Consider the following 20,630-nt stretch of genomic DNA (forward strand, 5'->3'; position numbering starts at 1 on the left):
GCGTCCGAGCAGGAGGACAGCGCTTACCGCTCCAGCACGAGCGAGACCGCGCTTCCAGAGTCAGCCCTGACCACGCCCACTCCGCCTACGTACCCCAAACACGCCCAGAGGGTGGCAGAGGCCCGAAGAGAGCCGCCTTTCCGCCCTCGACTCCTCCAGACACCGGCCTCTGATCTGAAGAGTGGCGCGGGAGCGGATCGCAGAGGCGAGGAGGCGAGCGAGGTGGAGCAGAGTCGCGGTAAAGCTGGAGTCGCCCTCACCACGTATTTCTCTGTGGACAACTGCATGACCGACGCCTACAGACTGAAGTACCATCACCAGAGACCGCTGGTGCTTAGCATGGCTCCTCCTCCCTCAGATCACACCAAGAACCGAGCTGACACCGGTACGGTACACGCACACGTGCACACGTACACACGCACACACGTAACGGTTATCCTCACCGTATCGTTCTTCTACAGGTTCAAGCAGCAATAAATCTATCAGGAAGTGGAACCCGGTGACTCCGAAGGGACTGGACGAGCATGGATATCTGTGAAGGTGTGAGGAAAAGTGAAGTGTCCCCGTAAATACTGGGGTGTGTTGGATGAACAGACCCCACACTGCAGTTTGTTGAAGCTCGCTCATGCAGAGTCGTGTGTTTTACACAGAAGAGCAAGTTTCTGTTTTCCTCTGAAGGACCCGTGTTCTAAATGCAGTTTAAAGCTGAAGGCCAAAGAATTGAGGAGAGCAGATCTTCATGGATCAGTGAAGGACATGTTAATGCTAGAATTCTGAGTGGAATTCAAAACGTACACCTGACTTATTCATCTAAACAATCCAGAATTTCCTATGATTGGGAGGTGGTGTGAAGTAAAGTGGTGGAGTAATTGGGAGGTCTGGTTTGGAGTGGTAGAGTAATTGGGAGGTGTGGTTTGGAGTGGTGGAGTAATTGGGAGGTGTGGTTTGGAGTGGTGGAGTAATTGGGAGGTGTGGTTTGAAGTGGTGGGGTAATTGGGAGGTGTGGTTTGGAGTGGTGGAGTAATTTGGAGGTGTGGTTTGGAGTGGCGGGGTTTATTGGGAGGTGTGGCTTTGGAGTGGCGGGGTTAATTGGGAGGTGTGGTTTGGAGTGGCGGGGTTAATTGGGAGGTGGTGTGGAGTAAAGTATTAGCGTAATTGGGAGGTGTAGCTGGACATCCCTCTCCCAGTGTCGTCATGTGGAGTATTAGAACCGTACTTCATATGAGACGACTATAATGATGTCCTGTATATGTATTTTTCAGAAATATCTATGCATTCATTTTTATTCTTTGTTTAATAAATTGATTTAAAACATTCCTGAGGTGAGACATGCTTTTATTTACTTCATTTACACTTAATTTACACATCAGATCTCTACACTGATCTGATTTTAACTACAGAAGAACACACAGAGAGCAGATGGATTTAGATTCGGTCTGAAATCCAGGAGGACGCGCTGAAGGTCAGAAAAACAGTGATGGAAATAAACCCTCATACTGAAGAACCTTCTCTTCTTCCCATCTTCTCTTCCTCACCTTTGCACTGTAATGCTTAATCTCACCACCTGGTGTCCCCAAAAACAAACCAGTTTCTCTCAGGGTTATTTTTGTAAAGAAAATCCTTTGTTGTAAGATTCGCGTTAAAGGACGAACTAATTAACTTTGTTGACCAAAGCATCTGTGTGTCTGTTCTGTGAGATCAGAATTAACAGGTAAACACTCCCATTCCTAATATTCCTCTATGTCAGGACTATGGTCCAGAACTCCATTTCCCATCAGCCACTGCACCTCCTGGTGGTCATGTCACATGTTTGAACACCTGAATCTCATTGCCTGTTAATTGACTCGTGTGTCATTATGCATTTTGTTTCAAATTTAGCTGTGTTTCATTTGTTGTGTTTGATTAGTACAATATTTTTACACTTCTTTGTCTCATGCTATAGATGCAGTATGATTCATTCTTATCTATATTTTAATTATAACAGTTTTTAACCATTGAATTGGGGTGTGTGAGTGAGTAGAAATCTGTTTCCTCCACTGTAATAAGTCGTAAATGTGAAACGTAAAATCAAGCACGAAGCGAACCGTCTGAAAAGTTACTTTATTTCCTTGGACATAAAAAACAACAACAACGTAGCAGTGTGTAATAGAGAACATGGTGCTGGATGAAAAGAAGCATCATGATGCAGGATGATGATGAAGTGAGCAGGTGAACAGGTTCTGGCTGCGAGGACATGGTGAACATGTGGTGTTTAAGCTCGCTTAAAAATTCTCTTAGCCTCCACACCGTCGTAGCTGTAGCTCTGTAAAAACACAACACGCGAGTTCTGCTGTTACAGAGAATTAATCAGTACCTTCTGACCAATCACAATCCAAAACTCTGCAGCGACGTGATTCCAGCACTGGGACGAATTAGGGCCTAAACTGGAGGTGCGTTTAAGATCATAATGAGTCAGTGATTATGATGGCAAATATAATGAAATAAAATGAGATCTTCTCCTGCAAGAGTAGCAGAGAAACTACACATCATGCTATAAGCGCAGAGCTCTGATTTATTACACCACAGCTGGAGCACATCGTGGAATGTGTGGTGCTCGGCTTGGGAAATCATCGTTAAATTATTAAATGATAATATATTCTCACCTGTACGAGTTCTTCGTCCACAATCTGCCTGACGGTGGTCAGTGTTTTCCCGTTGTCTTTCCGGACAAAGGAACCCTTCAAATGATCTCCTTCCATTGCCCAGGAGCCCTGTGGCGTCAAGTGTCAAAAAGCCAGAGATTAACTGAAGGATCCGCGCCATTCAAAATTCTACCCCCTTTAACTTATAAACTGATTTTACTCTCAAAAAGTAAAGTTTTATTTAACATCATACCTGCCCTAATACACCTGCCCTAATACACCTGCCCCAATACACCTGCCCCAAGCACACCTGCCCCATCACACCTGCCCCAAGCACACCTGCTCCATCATACCTGCCCCATCACACCTGCCCCCAGAACACCTGCTCTATCACACCTGTCCAATCACACCTGCCCCCAGCACACCTGCTCCATCATACCTGCCCCAACACACCTGCCCCCAGCACACCTGCTTCATCACACTTGCTCAAACACACCTGCCCCATCACACCTGCCCCAACACACCTGTCCCATCACACCTGTCCCATCACACCTCTCCCAACACACCTGCCCCATCACAACTGCTCCATCACACTTGCCCAACACACCTGCCCCATCAAACCTACTCCATCACACCTGCCCCATCACACCTGTCCCCAGCACACCTGCCCCCAGCACACCTGCCCCCAGCACACCTGCCCCAACACACCTGCCCCAACACACCTGCCCACATCACCCCTTCCCCTAAATCACTCCTTCCCACATCACACCTGCCCAATATAACTGTAAAGCCACAGAGCCACACTTGTGTTTGAAAGTCACTGCTATATTGAGTGTTGAAGGAACTTACAGAAAGTTCAGTTCCATCGGCGAGCGAGTACTCAAACGTGACCCCGAGCGTGAAGTCGAGTTCCAGCGTACGGAAGGTGCTGACCTCCTTCACATGGAACTTATCTCCATTCTGTTCCAGCGTGATCTTCAGGTTATCATGGGCTGCAAGTTTCCTCTTCACCAAGCCAATTCCTGAACACACACACACACACACACACACACACACACACACACACACACACACACACACACACACACACACACACACACACACACACACACATCTAAAAAAACATGTCTAGAAAATTCAGACCCTTCTATATAGGGTTCTGTTGCAGTTCTCTCTCTGTTGCATGTTTCTTTAGTGGACATTTAATACTTGCTGCAATGCTAAAGGGCTTTAGGGTCAATTTTTTAATGTAATAATCCACCAATTTGCCACAAATGTTGCTGTGTGATGATCAGATGTTCTATCCTGAGTGCTGCCTCCTGCATACTGTTCCTGGGATGTTCTCCTTATCCACCGCACAATGACCAGTGAATGAATGAATCCATGGAGTAAAATAATACATCCTCTAGAGTCAAAATGTACATACGAGACACAAATCACTCAGTTGTGATCAGTGTGTTGTGTAGTAACAGGAGTTGTGTTGTGTAGTAACAGGAGTTGTGTTGTGTCTCTTAATAGCAGTTGTTTGTTATTTCACTCCTAACACACTAAGGTTTCTGACCACAGGATCCACCGGTTACAGTTCTACTGAAATCTGATGTAAAGTGAATTAAAACCTAAACTTTACCATGGACGAAAGGTGTGTGTGTGTGTGTGTGTGTGTGTGTGTGTGTGTGTGTGTGTTTTTCTTACCCATCTGCTCCATGAACTTGTCATAGTTCTCACTGCGGTCCACTTTCCAGGGTCCGTTAAATGTCATGGTAGCAGAAGGTCCTCGACTGCAGTGTGTGTATACGTGTGTGTCTGTGTGTTGTGTGTGTGTGTGTGTGTGTGTGTGTGTGTGTGTGTGTGTGTGTGTGTGTGTGTTTATGTTTGCCCACTGGAACAGCCCAGGTATTTCCTCACACAACTCCTTATATACACACTGTGATGAGAACACACACCCTTTTTCTAAGCTTTATCTTCGTGCTGATGTGGCTGAGTAAAGCTCACTGTGTCTCAGCGTCCAGGATGTGAGCAGACGCAGACGCAGACGCAGACGCAGTGTAATGTACACAAAAACGAGTGTACACTTGTTTTTTAGTAAACTCCCTCAGACCAGTGTATTTAACTAGTGTTAGAGTTGCAGTACCTGTTCCCGTTGTTGAGGGTGTGGTGGAGACCAATGTTTTGTGTAAGTGCTGTGTGTGTGTACTGTATCTGTGTGTGTGTGGTAACAAAGTACAATGAACTGAGGTCATAAAGTCCACTATGCAGGTATATCATTATATTATATAAGTTAAAATATAATTTTAACCCCCCCCCCCCCCCCCCCCCCTTACTGCTACACTTATAAAAACTTTTTTGAATATGTTTTTCACTCTTTTATTGCTGTGGGTCTCTGGGGATTAGTGATGGTTCATCTACAAGAGCATTAGTAAAGGTTTGGGGGTTTCAGTATTTGGGCTTCTTAGTTCGTGATATGTGAAATTGTAATGCTAGAGAAAGGTAGAGGTGTGGAGAAATGTTCAGTGTTTTTTTGGTTGAAGGAAAAGTTCATATTAGTGTGAAGGTCGGAGGGGCACATACTTCTGGAGTATAAATGTACAGTCAAAAGCTAAAAGTCACAGTTCAAACCAGGATCTTTATATTATATACTGCATCACTGAAGAGCAAAAGTATAATGGTCAAGTGCGCTAGGGTTCGGCTCCATTCAGGGTTGATCTCCTCATAGTCTCCTCACGTCTCCTCTTCAAACAGCACACAGATTTAACCGTTAATATCCGTGCAGATTTTTTTCCTCCTGAATAATTTAAGTTTTCTACAAAAAACGCCAAAGGTTAGTTTTTTGCTCAATATAACTCGGTGCTGACGCGCCAGAATCATTTCCTTATTGTTAAATACTCCACATTCATTTTATGCAAAACATTTTTTGCAAACTTCGTGATTTTTCTCAAAATTGTACCATTTAATCTCGTATTGCTATGACTTAATTCTCAAAATATTTTGGCTTCATTCTCGTGATTTAGACTTTATTTTGTAATTGTAGCAGTAGTCTCATGTCCTAGTGAGGGTCAGTGAGCAGAGAGATGGAATCATTCAAATATGGGGTTAAAATTGCATATATTTATCCATTTTTTATTACATTTTAAATGCATATGCATCATGATATTTTTTGGATAAACTGTGAATGTAAAACCAGTGTGCTGTAATGTGAATGTGTTTCAGTGGATATACACTCATGTTCTGATACACACACACACACACACACACACACACACACACACACACACACACACACACACCACCTAATTGTCCCTTGTGAACTCCCTGGAAAGGAGTAACAAAGGAGAAATCTGGGTATCTGATCAGAAACACTACTGTGATAAACATTCTGATCAAAAGTCGATCCAGTTTACGAGATGCAGGTGTAAATGGAGTTTGGATTTTGGACCTTCTGCTTAAAAGCCATGTTCTGTTACTTCTGCATCTTCCTCATTAAACACTGCTCTTTCAGATTATTGAAAAGGTCTACTGCATATAGAACGTTTACGTGTAGAAACCGTAGGAATGCCATATTGTGTGCTGTGTGATTTCACTAATCGTGATGTAGGATTGTTCGCTCCTGCTGACCTGAAGCTGAACTGTATTAGAGTCATTAGAGATGAGATAATTGATGAGATAAGATGAGATAAGATGAGATAATTGCTCAGCTGTTATCATTTGGTTATCAAGACCTTTTACTCACATTTGGATTAGATTTAAAAGATATAATGGAGGGTGTGTGTTCATGCTGAGATCTTGTGTAATGGTTTATAGAGAGTCATTAGGAGATTGTGGAAGTGATTACAGGGATAATAATCGTATTAAACTCAGTTATGATTTTAAATTCAGATGCAGACTTTAATTCAGTTCATATTTGATTTAGGTTTTTTTTATATAATCACTTTTCACTGTGCGTTTTCAACCATCAATAGTTCCATCAATCACACTGAGTTTATCAGGACTTGACAGTCGATTATTAACCAGCTGAAGGCACTCAGGACATTGTGAACGTTTGTCAAACAGCACGGCATGCAGTACAACCCTGTGTTTCCAAACACACACCAAATATCGAGTCTGACTCAAATCAAATTTAGAAATTGTGGAGAGTCCTTATAATATTTATAATAAAATCACAACCACCATGAGTCCACTGCTTCTCTTTTTCGACCCATCCTGGGGCATGTCCCACCTCATGAAGATTGTAGACCTTTAAAGAAGTAGATGCCTGCAAACATCTTGAACCCTCTCAAGATGTACCAGCGCCATTTGGATCCCACTTCATGTAGAGTTTGGACATTGGACCTCTAAAATGGCATGGAAAAGCTGGTGTTGGATCTGTGATGATCCCAAATGTTGAGCTATGTTTTGAGTTGCTTAGTAGCTCCTGGTTCCACAACGTCAAATGACTGTACAAGACTGTAGAAAGGACATTACTATAATCACACACTCCGGTGCCCATGTCAAACTCTTGATATCACCTAAATGAGGTTGGATTCCCTTTTGAGTCTGGTTCCTCTCAAGGTTTCTTCCTCATAACATCTAAGGGAGTTTTTCATTGCCACAGTCGCCACGGTGCTCATCAGGGATAAACACACACCGTTCACCTTCATTCTTAAATTCTGTAAAGCTGCTTTGAAACAATGTCCACTGAGAAAAGCGCAATAGTAATAAACTTGAACTTAGTATATAAGAAAAAGCAGAAGAAAAAGATGATGATGATTTAGATGTAGTAGAATGTGACAGTGTGGGTGGAGTCAAGCTCCGGTTTTTTGAATAGAGGGCGGAGCCAAAGAAAACAAGTTCTGAGGATTACACACCTGTTCATGGTTGTTCTAACGAGTGTTCTGTGTTGCAGAGAAGATAAAAAGTGGAGAGAATAATTGATAGCGAGAGAAAGAGACAAAAAAAGGAGTGAAAAAAAAACCTACTGAACTACTATCCATACAACGTTGTGGTTTGTGTATTACAGTGATTTGTGTAGAACCTTCTGTAAGGCGTAACAAAGGAGAAATCTGAGCTTTTGGTCAGAAATGCATGTTTAATACACGTTTTGTTAATTAGATAAAAAACAGATCCAGAAATAAAAAACAAGTGTGAATAGCTGAGATTGGATTTCAGATTGGATTGTCTGTCTGACTGCTTTGTTCTTTTGCTTCTGCATTTTCCTCATCAAACCCTGTCTCAGTCCAACATTTCCCTCACTTTGGATGCATTTAGCTGATAATTACATTCCTCCTCATGAGTTAGGATTCGATCTCTCAGACACTAGAGGCCAAAGAAAGGCAGAGAGATCAAGTCTAATCAGTTCTTTTGTGTGTGTTTATGACTTTGGGTCTAGTGAGCTATTCAGAGAAAGGTTTATCTGGGATAGGTTTGACAAACCCTCAGTCAGCTGACAATAAAAAAAGAAAATAAACCTTTGTACTTCAAGAAAATGATTTATCTTTGTAGGCTTGTGTGTGTGGGTTCAATGATTGTGATTAACCCCCTCTCCAAGTGTTGTCTTTTAATTTAAAACACGTTATGTTATTGTGCATTGAAAGGTGTGTGTGTGTGTGTGTCAACATCTTCACTAATGTAAATTGTAAAAATATATATACTACAAGAGCAAGTTTTGGTCAAAAACTCTCTCTAGCCTTCAGTTCCCGAATCTTTTATTTTGGTGGTGTTTTATTTCAGTGATGATCTTTCCGTCCAGAAGGAATTGTAGCCTCTATAACCTGTCCCATGTGCATTCTGGCGGCATCTGGTGGCCAAACAGCTGAGGTGCAGATAGTAAATGCGTATTGTGTTTACTTCAGCATACAATAACCAAAGATTACAGCATTCATAGTGCAGAAATGCAGTATGAATGCTGTAATATGTGGTTTGTGTGCACAGGATCTTTCTCAGAACTCAGTATGCTGAATTAGTCACAATTCGCAAGTCTTGACTTGACTTGACTACGCACTTAATACCTGCACTTCAGGTGTTTGACCACCAGATGCCAGAGTGCACCAAGGACGAGTTATAGAGGCTACAATTCCTTCTGGACATATTAAATGATAATATAGAGATTTTTGTTCAATTATAAGATTAAATGTATGATGATAGAACATCAGTAGCTCTACTGGACCAATCTGATGTTTGGACAAAATGATCTAATTTTAAGATCAGCAAAGGGTTCATCCAAGAGCACTTTTTAGTTACAATAAACTATAGTGAATGAAGTAAATACTGTATACAGAAAGCGTACATTAGCATGAGAAGTAGTGCAATTTAATGTGAACGTATCTGTCCAAACATATACTAAATTTCCAAATGTATTTGGGTCACCTGGTCATAAATATGGCATGTGATTTTTTGAGCATCAGCATTCCACATTTAGTCCTAATTTGCTCTTATAATTCCCTCCAGGTACTGATGTAGGTAAGGAGGCCTGGGGTGCAGTCAGCGTTCACATTCATCTTAAAGGTGTTCAGTAGGGATGAGATCAGAACTCTACAGCAGGCCACTAAAGATCTTCCTCTCCAACTCACAACTCACTCTGTGCACAGGGGCATTGACATGCTGGAACAGGTTTTGGGTTTTCAAGTTTGGAAAAGAACCACATGTAGCAGGAAAGGTCAGGTCAGGTGACCCAATACTTTTGGAAATATAGCAAATGAAAAAACAAAACAAATCTTTGGATAATTTCTGACTCGTTGGGTCGGGTCAGGTAGGTTCAGAATTAGAATTAAGGTTAAGATAGGGTTGGGGTAAAGTTGGTCATTTTAGGTAGGGTAAGACTACAGTGGTGGCTAATTGAGGGTTATGTTAAAGGAAATGGAAACTGTAGTTGACATTAGGTTTTGAATCAGAAGGTCTTGAGATCAAATCCCAGTATCCGCTATTTCTGGGACCCAGAGCACGGTCCTTAAACCTCAACTGCTCAGTGTCTAAAATGGGGAAAATTTATGTTTGTTTTATATTTTAGGGTTCTTGTTAGCTTTGATTAGGATCAATTGAAATTCACAAAGTGAAGAAATGCAGCTTAAATTTAAACAGTAAACAGCAAATAAATACAACAGTAAGGTTATAGTGCAATAGTTCATTTCTGATCGAGCATAAAAAAAGATGGTAATGAAGCAGTGCTCACACACTGTCAGGTGATTGTAGCACAATGTGATGTAGTTTTGGCTTGTTTGTGTTGGCGATTGCACAGTAACACACTGATGAATCCTGGTGTCTGTTCATCATTTGCCTGAATGTAAACTCTGTGCATTTGTATCTGTTTTGGTTGGGTATATACAGCAGCGCATTTAGACTGCACACGTTGATTTGTTTGCTCCAAATGACCCTTTCACCCTTTCAAAACAATTGTAAAAGTTTTTTTTTTTTTTTTTTAAAGAGTTATTACCAACATGTTCATGTTCACTGGTCTAAAGTGTTACAAATGTTGAGTGTCAGCTCAGCACACATCTGGACATTTGGACATTTGCAAGTGACAAACAAGCTGCATTAGTCCAGAACGCAGCAGCAAGAGTCCTTACTGAAACCATCATTTCTATCTTTTCCACACTGCACTGACTCCCAATCAAACTTCACACTGATTATAATACACTACTACTGATATCTAAATCACTGAACTGTCTCCTGCTGTGACTTAATCCCTGCACTCCTGGAAACGATCAGAGCTGCAAACCACGTCTTTTCATAGATTACTGTAATTTCCAGACTATTAAACGCACCAAAATATAAGCCGCACCCACTGAATTTGACAAAGATTTTGATTTTGAACATAAATAAGCCGCACCTGTCTATAAGTCTACACTGAAACTAATGAACTTTACACAGGCTTTAATGAAAGACAGTGTCTGTTATACGGCTTGTATCTAAACAGTAGCCTACCAAGAAAGTAATTGTTCACTGTCTTCCTCCTTTCTTTCACAACAATTTCTCTCGAGAGTTTTTCTTTTGGCATCGTCGTGCGTTTAAAAATCACCATCGGTGAAGATTTTATGCCGTGCAGCTCAGAACACAGGTGAAGTGTTCCTCTCAAGCTCAGTGGAAGCCACTTCCGAGTCTCTCCCCAGATGGCCGTCCATAAGCCACTTCCGTGTTGTCTTGCTGTGTGTTTCGGGTCGTTGTCAGAGGTGGAAAGAGTAATAAAATATTCTACTCAAGTAAAAGTACTGTTACTTCAATTAAATTGTACTTAATTTCCTTTATTTTTTTAATTGTGAAACATAAATCTCAAACTAGTTGTTTTTTATATGGAAGAAACCTTTAAAATTTAAAGTGCAATTTAAATTTAGAAGATGCAGCCTTAAAAAGATATGAAACTGTATGAGATGGAAATGTGTTGACTAGTGAGGAGAGTGTGTAGAGAAGATGGAGGACGTATTTTGAGCAGCTGATCAATAAAGAAAATGAGAGAGAGAGAAGGTTGGATGGTGTGGAGATAGTGAAGCAGGAAGTGGATAGTTTTAGTAATGAGGAAGTGAGAGCTGCGATTAAGAGGATGAAGAGTGGAAAGTCGGATGGACCAGATGAAATATCGGTGGAAGCGTGGAGATGTTTAGGAAAGATGGCAGTGGAGTTTTTAACCAGATTGCTAAACAAGACTTTGGAAGGTGGGAGGATGCCTGAGGAATGAAGAAGGAGTGTGCTGGTCCCGGTTTTTAAGAATAAGGGAGATGTGCAGACCCGCAGTAACTACAGGGGAATTAAGTTGATTAGTTACACCATGTTATGGAAAAGAGTAGTGGAAGCCAGGCTAAGAGAAGAGGTAAAAATCTGTGAGCAGCAGTATGGTTTCATGCAGAGGAAGAGCACCACAGACGCCTTATTTGCTTTGAGAATGTTGATAGAGAAGTATAGAGAAGGTCAGAAGGAGTTGCATTGTGTGTTTATGGATTTAGAGAAAGCGTGAGAGAGGAGTTGTGGTATTGTATGAGGAAGTCTGGTGTGTCAGAAGTATGTGAGGGTGGTGCAGGACATGTATGAGGACAGTGTGACAGCAGTGAAGTGTGCTGTAGGAACGACAGACTGGTATAAGGTGAAGGTTGGACTGCATCAAGGATCGGCCCTGAGCCCTTTCCTGTTTGCAGTGGTGATGGACAAGTTGAAGGACGAGGTCAGACAGGAGTCTGCTATATGATATATGATATTGTGATTTGTGGTGAGAGTAGGGAGCAGGTGGAGAAGAGCCTGGAAAGGTGGCGGTACACGCTGGAGAGAAGGGAAATGAAAGGCAGTAGGAGTAAGACAGAGTACATGTGTGTGAATGAGAGGGAGGGCAGTGGAGAAGGTGGAGGAGTTCAGATGCCTGGGGTCAACAGTGCAAAGTAATGGAGAGTGTGTTAGAGAAGTGAAGAAAAGAGTGCAGGCAGGGTAGAGTGGGTGGAGAAGAGTGATAGCAGGAGTGATTTGTGATAGAAGAGTATCTGTGAGAGTGAAAGGGAAAGTTTATAGGACTGTGGTGAGACCTGAAATGTACGGTGTAGAGACAGTGACGTTGACTAAAAGAAGGGTGGAGCTGGGAGTAGCAGAGCTGAAGATGTTGAGATTTTCATTGGGAGTGACGACGATGGACAGGATTAGAAACAAGTTTATTAGAGGGACAGCCCATGTAGGTTTTTTTTTTTTTTTTTTTGACTCGTTGTGGGGACAAAGTAAGAGAGGTGAGATTGAGATGGTTTGGACATGTGCAAAAGAGGGACATGGGGTATATCAGTAGGAGAATGCTGAGAATGGAGCTGTTTTGAAAGAAGCAGATGTAGAGGACGGGGAAGTATAGAGACGGATGATCTGATGTGGCTACCGCTAACAGGAGCAGCTGATAGAAGGAGAAGAAGATAAAGATTAAAATACACTACAGTCCATGACTTTTGTCGAATGGGAATTAATTAAACAGTTTTAAAAGGAAAAAACTCCTATTATAATGTTTTAAATGATAATGACAGAAATCACAAATGCAGGTTGAGAATTCAGATGGGGAGCATTGAACATCATGGTGTTTTCTGCAGTGACAAATCAAACGCTTTGATTGGTCACTGCATTCTCAACAAAAGTGTGTGATATACAGTAATGCTTAAAGGTAAAGCAACATCAGCAGATTTACTCTAAAATATTACACTTTTCATTCAATTCATAATTCATTCATGACACTTAAACTGTGACATTGGTAATGGAGTAATGGAGCTTCATTGGCAGTGCCAATTTTTCCAAAGGTCCCTGCTAATTTTCAACCCTGGTGCTAATCAATATTAGCAATGTCACGCATTGAGCCAATGCAACAGTACAACAATTGCCATCTAAAAATATAAGTATTATATAACTGCTTGCACAGGTTTGATGTTGAGATCTTATAGCCTGCAGTCAAGTTGGGTAAACACAGTTTACATTGCATAATAAAGCTGTTGCCTTTCTTGCACTTGAAATCACAGTGGTCACTTAAATATGGCCAGGGTCTTTTTGTTTCATTAGAATTCTATGGCATTACGCATTCAGCTAGGTCTGTATCACTGGCATTTTTGTCAGTTTAGTGCGTTTACTCTCCACCCAAAACTCAGTGAAACAGTAAGCAGTTTGTAATTTGTTACTTTGCACCTCTTGTTGAGGTCAAGTAGGAAGGTGAAACTTCAGCCCAGACTGAGGTCCTGAGTGCTGTGGAACAGGTTTTTTTATTGAGGAGATATCTTTGCTCCTTTTAGCTTTCCTTCAACCCTCCCAGTTCCCCACAGCATGATGCTGCCACCACTATGCTTCACTGTTGGGATAGCTTGGGCAGGTGATGAGCGATGCCTGGTTTCCTCCAGACATAATGTTTAGAATTGAGGCCTAACAGTTCAATCTTGGTTTCATCAGAGCAGAGAATCTTGTTCCACACAGTCTGAGAGTCCTTTTAGGTGCTTTAGAGTCCAAACGAGCTTCCATGGGTTTTTACTAAGGAGAAGCTTCAGTCAATTCACTCTGCCCTAAAACTCAGATCAGTGAAGGGCTGTGTTGATGGTTTTCTTTCTGGAACTTTGTCCATTTCCACACAGGATCTCCGGAGTTCAGTCAGAGTGTCCACCAGGTCCTTAGTCTCCTTTCTTAATTAAGAAGGCCCTTCTCCCCTGATTGCTCAATTTGTTCAGGGGATCAGCTCTTGAAAGAGTACTGGTTGTGCAACACTTCTTCCATTTATTTGGAGGTCACTGTGCTCTTGAAATTCTACAGTGCTGCAGATTTCTTTGTAGCCTTCACCCGATGTGTGCCACAATCCTGTCTCGGAGTTCTGCAGGCTCAGAACAAAGGAAATCTTTTGACTGTCAGCTGCAAGGTCTTTTAGAAATAGATAGATGCTTGATAGATGTCTTTCAAAATCACGTCCAAATCATTAAACCTTTCCACAGGTAGACTTAAAATCAAAGCAATGACCAAGAAAAACGGGAGGCTCCTGAACTCATTTTCAAGTGTTGTTGCAATGGGGTCTGAATACATCTGTACATGTGAAATTTCAATTTTTTTTATTTCATACATCTAGAGACATTTCAAGTATTTCTGTTTTCAGTAAAAAAAAAATATATATTTTTACCTGATTGTGATATCAAACTACAGCTTAACACTGAAAAAAGAAGATAGTCTGAATACTTTCTAATTGCACAGTATGTCTTGTGGTGTGTCCTCTTGTAAAGGAAACATTCAAAACGTTCTCCGAAAGTCACCTAACTACTCAGACAGCTTAGACCTCTAGACAAATTAACGACGCCTTTCACCTATTTTCACATCATCATCAGTCTGAATGTAGAAAGAAGACATTTTCATCTGCTTTGATTAATCTTTTAGAGCAGGGAAAAGAAGGTCAGTTGACTTGCATAAGGTTTGGGACAGAGGACATGGTGTTACCTCAGTATGAATAAGTTTTGTAGAGGACACTGAGACCCAGCACATGTTGGTCGAAAATTTTTAAATGTAAATGGAATTTGAAGGAAGTAAATCCATTTAACAATTTTAGTCCATTACACTAGCTAATGATTATCAGAGATTAAAATAATAATGAATGACCAAAATTCAGATTTTATTTGACAGATTCTGTGTTAAAGACCTGAAGAAAATGGAAAACGTCCAGTTCGTTTGCAACCTTAAAAAGGTTGTTCATGTAAATTCAGTAGCAAATAAAGAGCCTCAATTTAATTTTACATCCTCTTTTACAATATTTTGTCCATCTGTCATTACAACATTTTCACAAAAATGTATTATTTATTCATTATTTTCATGCCAATGACACTACATCCCCAAAGTTTGAAAATGTAAATCTAAATATGAATAACTCCGCAGGAAAACGCTAGGCTAGAAAGCGTCATTGAGGAACGAGACAAAGACATGGTCCGAGGCACCCATTCAAATTTATAATAAAAGATTTACTATGGTGGACTTGAGCTGGTTCAGGTAATTGTAGACCTAGCCTAATTGGTAGAAATTGCAGAATTCACTATTACATTCTGATATAGAATGCAGTTCATGCAGTTCAAATATTGTAAATTGAATTGCAGAGTCATAAATTGATCTAAACCATGATTCAATACATTCCATTTTTTTATTGTCAAACTGCATTGCATCTGAAGACCCCATAAGTATGTGGGAACTACCTGCTGTAGCCTGCTGTCTAAATGTCATTTACATCTGCTTTTATTACAAGTCTTTAGGGTGAAGGTGGCTTATAAGGGAGAAGAGAGGAGAAAGAGTCAGGTCAGATTTAACTGCTGGTTGAAGGACACAAGGACACTGACCATTTCCTTTATCCACATTTCAGGTACCCTCTTATATTTTACTTTAATACTTTTGTAGGACTTTTGATTGTTATTGCATTAATGATCATTTATTGTTCTGGTATTATTCTCCTGCCCCCTGCATTTCCACACCACTTGTTCCACTTACCCCCTTCCTGCATGTTTCTCATTCCTTTAGTACTTTATTTATATTCTATCAGCATTGTGTAGGTCATGCTATCTCACTTTGTACTGTTCAGTGTATGTGACTGTGAAGATTTTGTGTAGAATTAATCGATTAGGACTGCTGAAGGACGTTCATCAAATCTTTTGCCTTCAAATCAGAGGTTCAGAAGCACATCAGTGATGAAACTTCATCTGTTCATACTCCTGTTTTTCACAGGTAAGAATGATAAATACACCCATGTGATACTACAGTGTTAGTAATATTACTAGCTACTGGTGTAAATATTTAGTAGTTAGCAGCTGTAACTGAAGCTGCTGAATGTGAGTCGTGGTTTTGATCGAATTATGTGAGAGAAGACATACTGACTGTTTCAAATACATTCAATTAAAAAAATCACCAACTAAATAACTAATAACTCTGTAAAATACAAAGTAAAAATGGGATAAGAACACTTTAAACCTCCACTCCACAGAAGTCCTCCCTGCCATCCATGCTGTCTCTCGTAAGTACCATCTGATCCTCACGGCGAAAACATGGACTGATGCGAGGACTTACTGCAGGGCCATGTACAATGACTTGGCTACTTTGGAAACTCCTGCTGAGATTGCAAAAATTCTAAATATAGCAAAGAGTCAAAACTGTGCTTCCGCCACTTGGATTGGACTTTATAACGCCGTCAATAGCTGGCGCTGGTCGATGGGAAATGAGTCTCTAGGAAGTTTTACATTTTGGTATTCCCCAAATCCTGACAACTGGATGGCAACAGAAAGCTGTGCTGCAATAGATCTTTATGGCTGGTATGATTTTTCTTGTAAAACACTGTTGACCTTCATCTGCTTTGACGGTAAGAAATTTTAGTTTGCCAATCTCCATTTCTATTTTCGATTATGGCGTTTATGCAATCTTAAGTGTTCTTTCTAAATTTAACACTGAATTGTTACCGTGACTTTAAATGTTTTCATTCAGAAAGGATTAAATAACTGTTTTGAAATGGTTACAGGAAGCTACACTGGCACCAGCAGATATATTTTTATCAATATGCAATCGACATGGTCCGATGCTCAGAGTTACTGTCGGCAGTATCACACAGACCTGGCCAGTGCGAGAAACTCAGCTGAAAACTCCATTGTGAATTCACTGGCTGTCTTTGGAGGATCTTGGTTTGGTCTATTCAGAGATACCTGGAAGTGGTCAGACCAGACAAACTTCACCTCTATTCCTTGGATTCCTGGACAACCAGATAATGCTTTTAAACAAGAAAACTGCGTTTTTTTGATAAATGGTCAGGCTGGTGATGATCTGTGCTCGAAAATAATACCTTTCTTCTGTGAGTCAGGTGAGATAAATCTCAATTTCAAACTATTTCCCGTTTTATTTTGAATGTACATTCAAGTGTGTGTGCTTTCAGTAATCACAGGAAAGAAGCAAATAGCAAGACTGAAGATCCGGTCCAATCAGGATGTGGATGATCCTGCGGTAAAGGTGGCAATTTTGGATAAGGTGGTTCCTCTTTTATAATGCACTACATTTTATGTCTCATTATTGTAGCCAGAACGTGTGTTTTCATCAAAAATTTGCTATATGCTTTATTGTAATAGTAATCACAAATGATCATCCTGTTCTGTTCTGCAGGTCCAGCAGATGTTTAGTAATCAAGGGAACATCACAGTGAGATGGAGACAGCAGTCAGATGGACTGGTTTTCAAAAAGAATAAAGGGACTCCTACAGCAGCCACCTTTTGTTGATTGCTGTATCTGTGGATTCAGTTTAGTGATATGAGGCATCACCCAGTACCAGATTTGAGACTTAACCCTAATAAGGAACGTATAGTGTACGGGGTAATGTAAGGTAGAATATTGTGAGAATATAGTTCATAGATACAGTAACTAGTTTATAATTTGCATATTAATCTCTATATAAAGCAGAGCTACTGAGAAAAGCAATTTCTACTTCGTCTGAAAACTTACCAACAACAAGAACAGAAAAACACTTTGCACCTGAGTAGAAGTTTAGTGGAACCTAATCCTAAACATAATCTCACCCACTGTCCCACCATCCACCAGCAAAAGGAGGTGACACACCTGAAACGCAGCAGGTCCGAGCATCGCCATTTAGAGACTTTACTCTACTTATTGTATTCACTGGTTAACTTATGGTTCCGCTCATTGAACATGTACTTTAGTTTGTTGTTGATTTGATGTTTTTACGATCTAATAAACATCTTCATTTGCCGCTAACATATCCCTGATTTGCCCGTGCTCCGAACCTCACCGTCGTATGAGATACTTTATAACTGGTTATAACCTCACACTGCTGTAAGAGTCATTCTTTAATTATGAATCTTCTCCCTGTATTCATTATGGATTACTATTCAGTTCAGACCATTTCTTTTTCATACCAAAGTCTCAATTTGTGTTTTATGAGGAGGAAGTATGATTATTATACCAACTGTGAGAACTGGGATTTGTAATTATTTGTGAGAGAAAATTCAACTACAGAAAAGCAGAACATTGACTGCAAGTGACCTGATCCAATTCTGTACAGTCAAAGGGTGAACCAATCATCTTCAAGTGTATGAAATTGCCCAATGTCGAATTCTCACAACTAGCCTGATCTGATTTCCATCATTTTTTAATAGGGAAAGTCGTTTTTTAAGAAAATGAAGTACAAAAATAACCTGATTTTTATAAGCTTGCTGACAGAAGAAGGAATAACCAGACCACAGAGGACACCAAGACACCAGGACATCCGAAGTCCTGCAAAAGTGATTAGCTCTGTTTCAGTAATATTTCACTCCAGCAGATATTCCAAGCCTCTTAATAAGGTGAAATACTTTATCAATTTAAACATAGAAGAAAGTTTTGATTTTCTTATAGTGTTAGTTTAATAACACACTACAATACTGTTCAACTCAAAAAGCAGGATATGTGAATTGATATTGACTCTTAAGTGACACTTCAGCAAAAAAGCAGTTCTACATTTTATATATTTTTTATATATTTTATTATTACAGGTAAAGAAAGCTGCATCGTAGTGTATGTGGAGCCAAGTGCAGCAATACAGTGCTCTCGGCATCCTGGAAGCTTCTCTGTGATTCCCGCCGGATCTCCACGATGGTGTCAGATATGGCGACCTTTGAGTTGGATCTTTGAAATCCGCAGGAAGCTAATCCGCTGAGAAGGGGGGGCGCGGAGATGAGATCACGTGGATTATTGCCCGATGATCATCATGCGCAATTTGCCGAATGGTTTCGACATTTTTGGGGGTTGAGCTCATCTTCCAGTGATGTTCTTCTGCTTTTGCCACTTTGGTGTGCTTTAGAGCAGTGGTCCCCAACCACCAGGGCCACGGACCGGCACCGGTCCGTGAGTCATTTGGTGCCGGGCCGTACAGACATAACTTACAATATTTTTGTTTTATTTATTATCTGATTCTGAGCAATGTTTTATTTTGGAAAATTACCGGATTCTCTTCACCACATCTGTCTATGACTCACATTCGGTACCTTCATAAAGGGGCGCTAAATTGAAACCCCCAAGCGAGCAAAATGAACAAAAAACAACACAGTGGATTTACGTTTATTATTATATTTAGAAAATATCAGTTTTTATGGTCGTATCATTTTAATTTGTTGTATTTATCCGCCACACCTTAAAAGCCGGTCCGTGAAAATATTGTCCGACATTAATACGGTCCGTGGCGCAAAAAAGGTTGGGAACCGCTGCTTTAGAGGAACATTCAGGAAATGTTTTCCTCAATCAGCATCACATAGGGACCTTTCAACTTTTCTGCAAGAAAAATGGTGTAAAATCTGTCTGCTGACTGTGCAGGACTTGTCTCTGTTTTTTTCCAAAATGTACTAATGCTGTAATGGCCACAAAAGGTGTCCTGTAACATGGAGTCCTGCAATGAATGTGTCACTTTCTTTTTTTGGCACCACTGTGCCCCCTGTGCCTGCTAAGAGGAACTACCGCTACATGTGTCCCATTTCCCCCACTGTCTGTTTAAGTTCTCTTGTTCTCCAGTTTGCAAATCAAATACCAAATAATTTCAATGAGTACTGAGGCTATGTTGCAATAGTTAAGGTTAACATTTTAACAGGTAAGGACAAAACAGTCTGATGATTACATGTGACACAGCAGGTTGTTTTATTGAAAACTGTCAATGCAATTGTATAAGTGGTAAATTAAATAAGAATTTTGTGCAGTTTAAGAGAAATATAACAACAAGACATGAGCAATAGGATGCAACAGAATGCTACAAAAGCTTACAATAGATGCAGATGTTTACGCGATGTGAAATAAAGTGGTGCAGTTTGTATTTTCGGTGTTTGTGATTACACAGTAACACACTGATGAGTCCTATAACCTGATGCTATTTGCCTTAATGTCAAATGGCTATTTGGAAGAATTTTGGTTAGGTGTACACAGCAGGACACTTTCACTGCGCACACTGATACACATCAGCACCTACAATTTGTTTGCTTCAATTGACTGTTTTATTCCTTTACATTTTTTGTTTTTAATTAATTTAAAAGTAATGAAGTCTTGGAAGTTTACTTGCAGTTGATCGTCTAGACAACTGGGGCAGAGCATCTCCGAATCCGTTGGATTATTGTAATCCTTACTGTCTGGATCTTTTAGAAAATGGCAAACAAGCTCCAAATAGTCCAGAATGCAGCAGCAAGAGTCCTCACTAGAAGCAGATAATTTGACATCATTATCATATCGTATTCACGGTGCGTTACATAGTTTTACAAGGGTTTTGTTTCCTTCATAATTTCTTGTGTGGGAGGTTTAATGATGCTGGGAACGTTGCCACCCTCCACCCGAATGAAGAGCACCAAGCAGCCTTCCTGCTTTGCTGGGGTCTCAGATGATGTCACACAGTCTTTTTGATGATGCTGCCTCACTCCTGAGTCGCTCCACCTCAGACCACAAAGGAGGGTGTCACTCTCAAGTGCATCCAAGCATGTCCAGTAGAGAACATGTAGATCTTGCAAAAGCACATTCATTACTCAAGCAAAGCAAGAGATTTACATTAACCTCTTAGCCTTCGGCGTACACTGTAGAAAAGACATG

The 20,630-nt window shown here is 40.5% G+C and overlaps 3 protein-coding genes across 17 annotated transcripts in view; 2 read left to right on the forward strand and 1 right to left on the reverse strand.

Moving 5' to 3' along the window:
• usp53b (ubiquitin specific peptidase 53b) overlaps positions 1–1,314 on the forward strand; it is a 23,731-nt gene extending 22,417 nt beyond the window's left edge. For 3 of the 13 annotated variants that reach the window (XM_083533228.1, XM_083533229.1, XM_083533230.1), the window contains 2 exons: positions 1–385; positions 462–1,314. The exon at positions 1–385 is cut by the window's left edge and continues 64 nt beyond it. In XM_083533228.1, coding sequence (XP_083389354.1) covers positions 1–385; positions 462–538 — 462 coding nt within the window. In that variant the 3' untranslated portion in view covers positions 539–1,314. The remainder of the gene's footprint in view (positions 386–461) is intronic. The other 10 variants (XR_014532068.1, XR_014532069.1, XR_014532073.1 and 7 more) reach the window with 10 other exon arrangements.
• A 772-nt stretch (positions 1,315–2,086) lies between these two features.
• On the reverse strand, positions 2,087–4,646 carry fabp2 (fatty acid binding protein 2, intestinal). Its single transcript, XM_083533231.1, has 4 exons — positions 4,314–4,646; positions 3,471–3,643; positions 2,643–2,750; positions 2,087–2,302 (listed from the first exon to the last, which is right to left on the reverse strand). The coding sequence occupies exons 1-4, from the start codon at positions 4,378–4,380 to the stop codon at positions 2,252–2,254; spliced, it is 399 nt and encodes a 132-aa protein (XP_083389357.1). The 5' UTR covers positions 4,381–4,646; the 3' UTR covers positions 2,087–2,251.
• A 10,681-nt stretch (positions 4,647–15,327) lies between these two features.
• The window catches only part of LOC310721529 (putative C-type lectin domain family 20 member A), a 31,812-nt gene continuing 26,509 nt past the window's right edge, over positions 15,328–20,630 (forward strand). The window contains exons 1-6 of one of the 3 annotated variants that reach the window (XM_083533267.1): positions 15,328–15,405; positions 15,650–15,764; positions 16,021–16,392; positions 16,549–16,884; positions 16,957–17,048; positions 17,181–17,414. In XM_083533267.1, the coding sequence (XP_083389393.1) occupies positions 15,728–15,764; positions 16,021–16,392; positions 16,549–16,884; positions 16,957–17,048; positions 17,181–17,294 (951 nt within the window). In that variant the 5' untranslated portion in view covers positions 15,328–15,405; positions 15,650–15,727 and the 3' untranslated portion in view covers positions 17,295–17,414. Of the gene's footprint in view, positions 15,406–15,648; positions 15,765–16,020; positions 16,393–16,548; positions 16,885–16,956; positions 17,049–17,180; positions 17,415–20,630 lie in introns of those variants that run through there. The other 2 variants (XM_083533269.1, XM_083533268.1) reach the window with 2 other exon arrangements.

This window comes from Silurus aristotelis (genome assembly GCF_946808225.1).
Source record: "Silurus aristotelis genome assembly, chromosome: 27".
In the NCBI taxonomy this organism is placed as follows: Eukaryota; Metazoa; Chordata; class Actinopteri; order Siluriformes; family Siluridae; genus Silurus; species Silurus aristotelis.

Bases quoted from the DNA above. Each gene is read 5' to 3' on its own strand.
- fabp2 (XM_083533231.1), bottom strand. From the start codon at position 4,380: ATGACATTTAACGGACCCTGGAAAGTGGACCGCAGTGAGAACTATGAC. The intron at 2,751-3,470 runs GTAAGTTCCTTC...TTGACGCCACAG, and splicing joins CCGATGGAACTGAACTTTCT to GGCTCCTGGGCAATGGAAGG. The intron at 2,303-2,642 runs GTGAGAATATAT...GTGTTTTTACAG, and splicing joins TGGACGAAGAACTCGTACAG to AGCTACAGCTACGACGGTGT.